The 3,978-nt window shown below is 55.6% G+C and overlaps 1 protein-coding gene across 1 annotated transcript; it reads left to right on the top strand.

Annotated features, from left to right (window-relative positions):
* Positions 1 to 828: 828 nt before the first annotated feature.
* LOC137677089 (small conductance calcium-activated potassium channel protein 2-like) lies at positions 829 to 2,914 on the top strand. The gene is made up of 3 exons (XM_068424275.1): positions 829 to 1,899; positions 2,498 to 2,593; positions 2,906 to 2,914. The coding sequence occupies exons 1-3, from the start codon at positions 829 to 831 to the stop codon at positions 2,912 to 2,914; spliced, it is 1,176 nt and encodes a 391-aa protein (XP_068280376.1).
* The last annotated feature ends 1,064 nt before the right edge of the window (positions 2,915 to 3,978 follow it).

Below are 3,978 nucleotides of genomic sequence, written 5' to 3'. Positions count from 1 at the left end.
GGTAACCCATTAGAATAAGTCCCTAACCTATAAATCACCTTGTATTGCATCCTCAGGTGATGACCTAAAACCCTATGAAACTTCCAGTGACTAGTTTCTTCCTTTTTTAATTCAGAAAAAGAGTGGCCAAAAGAAATCCTCCCCTTTATTATAGGTCTGAAAAATATCGGAAATTACTATATGTAACCAAATACCAAAGGATGGCCCCCGAGCAGTTAGCTCTTGCTGCCACCCCGGGCCCTGCGGGCTCTGAAAGGCAGCGGGCCCTGGGCTCTGGGCCCTGTCCCGGGCCCTGGGCTCTCCCGAGTTTCAGGAGAGGAGAGAGCTCCTGTGACCTCTCTGATGGCCTATGGGCACGGCCTGAGGCCGCAGCCCGGCCCAGCTCCTCTCTGTGCTGGGCGTCGGCCGCGCCAGGCCCCGAGAGCCGCCGCCTCCTCCCCGGGGCCGCGGCGAGGGTCTCGGAGCGAGGGCGTTTGCACGTCTCCGGGAAGCGGCGGTGCGTCGCTGGACAGCTCCGGAGCGCAGCGCAGTGCCCATGTTCTGGAGACGGCGCAGATGTGTGCGGCGGCGGCGGGGCCGGGAAGCCCCGCCGCGGCGGCCCTTTCCTTTCAGAGGGCGATCCCGGAAGGGAGCTCAGCGAGCGCTCTCCCCGCCCACCTCGGGACCCCCCGGGTTTCTGTGGCGTGGAGCACCCCGGAGGCGGGGCGGGGGGCGAGGGTAACCCTTACCTGCGGGAGTGGTGGGAGACGGGATCCTCGCGCGGGAGGGGGCAGGGCGGATGGGGGTTCTCTCCGCCGCCTCACGCCGCAGCTGGTCTCCCCCGACGAGATGCTCCTTGTTTTGGTCCGCCCGACCAATCGGACGCAGCGGCTGGATTCTACAGAAGCCGAGATGGGCCCTTCGTGGCGGCAGCAGGACTCTCCCCTGCCGAGCATAACGCATTGCGCAGGCTGCACCACCACCACCACCACCACCACCTGGTCCTCCTGCGGCTTTAACGCCTCTGACATGGAAACACCATTGCAGTTCCAGCCGGGCTTCTTCTCCGAGCAGCAGCAGCGGCACGGCCAGGACAAGCAGAGTCTTCTCCAGCAGCCACAGCAGCAGCAGCAGCAGCAGCAGCAGCAGCAGCAGCAGCAGCAGCAGCAGCAGAGCCCATGCCTCCAGTGCAACAACTGCACCTACTATGGGGCCGCTGCGGCAGCAGCGGGGGATAACCTGCCCTCGCTGCTCCGCACTTCTTCGCCCCTCTCGGGCTCCTTCAGGACTCACTCCTCGCCGCTCTCCATCTCCGCCTCCTCCCGGCAGGGCAGCCAGTTGAACGTCAGCGAGCTCACCCCCTCCAGCCATGCCGGCTCGTCCAGGCAGCCTCACCAGTACCCCCAGTACCACCAGTGCCACAGCCTGCAGCAGCAGCAGGCAGCCAGTCCCAGCAGCAGTGTCAGCAGCGGCAGCACCCACCATCACCACTACCAGCAGCGTCGGGAGAGCAATGCCTTCGGCGAAATAGCCATGAGCAGCTGCAGGTACAACGGCGGCATCATGCGACCGCTCAGCAACCTGAGGTCATCCCGCAGGAACCTGCACGAGCTTGACTCCGAGTCTCAGCCGCTCCAGCCGCCGCTCGCCAGCCCCGTAGCCGCTGCCCCGGAGATCGTGGTCTCCAAGCCCGAGCACAACAGCTCCAGCAACCTGGCGCTCTACGGCTCCGGCGGCACGAACAACGGCGGGGGCAAGTCCAGCAAGAAGAAGAACCAGAACATCGGCTACAAGCTGGGGCACCGCCGGGCGCTCTTCGAGAAACGCAAGCGCCTCAGCGACTACGCGCTCATCTTCGGCATGTTCGGCATCGTAGTCATGGTGATCGAGACAGAGCTGTCCTGGGGCGCCTACACGAAGGTACCTGCCACGCCATCGGACCGCCTTACTCTCTCTCTCTCGGCGCCGTCGGCGCAGCACGACCCACGCCCCCCCCGTCCCGTCCCGTCCCGTCCCGTGCCCCTGCCGCGGGCTCCGTGTCCGCCCCGGCTCGCGGGCGAGGCCGGCCTCGCGGGGAAGGCTGGCTCCGCAGCCAGCTGCACTCTCCTGTCAGCCGTTCAAATCCGTGCGGTCTTGCCGCCCCGCGCCGCCGTCCTGCGTCACTTCGTTTCTCTTAGAGCCCAGCGCGGCGGGACTGTTCGGCCCTCGCGTGGCCCTGCCGTGAGGCGTCCCTCGCCCTGAGGAGAGGTGCCCTGACCCCCCGGCACCGCCGTGTGGGGCCCACTGGTCCTCCGTCCTGAGACGAGATGCTCCCCCCCGCGGTTCCGCAATCGTGAGGCGAGGTGTCCCCCTCCCCCGGCCCCGCCGTGAGGCATCCCCCGGCTCCGACACCGAGGCGACCCTCCCTCCCCTTCCAGTCCGGGCTCCGCTGCTCGCAGTGGGGCTGGGGAGCCCGGCGGGGCGGGAACGGTCCCGTGCGTGTGGGTCTCTGACGGACAGCGGTGTCTTTCTGTTGCAGGAGTCTCTGTATTCCCTCGCTCTAAAATGCCTTATTAGCCTCTCCACGATTATCCTGCTTGGGCTCATTATTGTATACCATGCAAGGGAAATTCAGGTAATGTTTCACTTTATGAATTGCTGAGTGTTTACATATCTGTGGTTGCAGAGTCAGTTTTTCTAAAGGCTTTATTGTGGTAAGCACTTTGCACTTCCTGCTGATTCAGAAAACAAAAATAATAACTTAGTGCTTCCTGAAGTTCAGTGAATGTATTTCATCCCTGGAGAGAAATAAGATAGGCTACATGGACACATTCATGCTAGGAAGCATTGCCTGTTAGGGACTGTTACCTGTGATTATGCTAGTAGGATCACTTAGTTCTGAGGTTATAGCACACTTTCTCTATGACATACCTGCTGTCTTCTGTAGCAGATGTAGGGCAACAGTCTTTTATTTCCCAGTGACTAAATGTCATGCTGTGCATTTTCTCTGGATAGCAGGGCTAATTATTAGGAAAGACGCATCAGTAACTTCTAGGTATGTAATCTTCACTGTTCTGTTTCAGATACAAGCATACACTAGAAGAATGTTTTAAAAGAGGGGGAAACCTCATGTTGGATTCGAAATTACAACCACTAGGAATGTGACAGAGGAAAGCTGTTCAAGGACAGTAGGGCTCAAAGGTAGAGGGAATTTAATGATCAAAGCTATAGAGTAAGTCTAAAAATACTGTCACGTGTCCTGCCCCAGGTACTTAGTTCTAATTTCAGTTGTCATTTTTTTTGATCAAGAAATTACAATTTGACATTTCAGTTAAATTGAAACATATAAGAGTTAGTTTTCAAAGTTTTGAAGTGAAAAATACCTTATTTGTAGATACATTGATCGTTTTGCTATGATGCCTAATTAGAGATACCTTGGGCTGCAGGCAGAAATGAGAGTTTTTCAAGGGCCAAAGGCATCTTTTTCAGCAGTACCAATTAAGAAACAAAGAGGAAATTAAGAATTGTATAGTACCCTTCTTCTATGCTGTAGTTCTAAATATGAAAGGGCACCATAGTCTCCTACTTAGACTACTGTTAGAGAAAGTATTGCATTACTGAAGACTCTCTGCCAAATGGGGATCCTGTCCTGCAGTCCTTACATATGAAAAACACTATTTCTGACTCAGAACCCAGTTTCTTTGCATTAATATCAAAGATGGGCAGCTGTTTAACATTATTGTACTCAATAAACAAGTGTCTGGTGACAGAGTATCACTATAAACTATTGGAATTCTGATGAAGAGGTTTCTTAATTTGTGTAAAAATAAATGTAGCCTGCTGCAATGTGGGAGCCTTGTTCTCCAGTGTACCTTTCTATAAGTGGTGCTTGAGGCCACTAAGAACAAAGCTGAAAAAACCAAGCTCTGTAAGTATTTGAATTATTCTATGTATTTTCAGGAAACTTTAAATAGAAAACAATGCACAACCAAATAGTCATAGGTTTCTGTATGCATAAGC

Source organism: Nyctibius grandis, assembly GCF_013368605.1.
Source record: "Nyctibius grandis isolate bNycGra1 chromosome W unlocalized genomic scaffold, bNycGra1.pri SUPER_W_unloc_1, whole genome shotgun sequence".
NCBI classification, from domain to species: Eukaryota; Metazoa; Chordata; class Aves; order Nyctibiiformes; family Nyctibiidae; genus Nyctibius; species Nyctibius grandis.
Note: the sequence above shows the minus strand (reverse complement) of the source record. Positions and strands in the feature narration are given on the sequence as shown.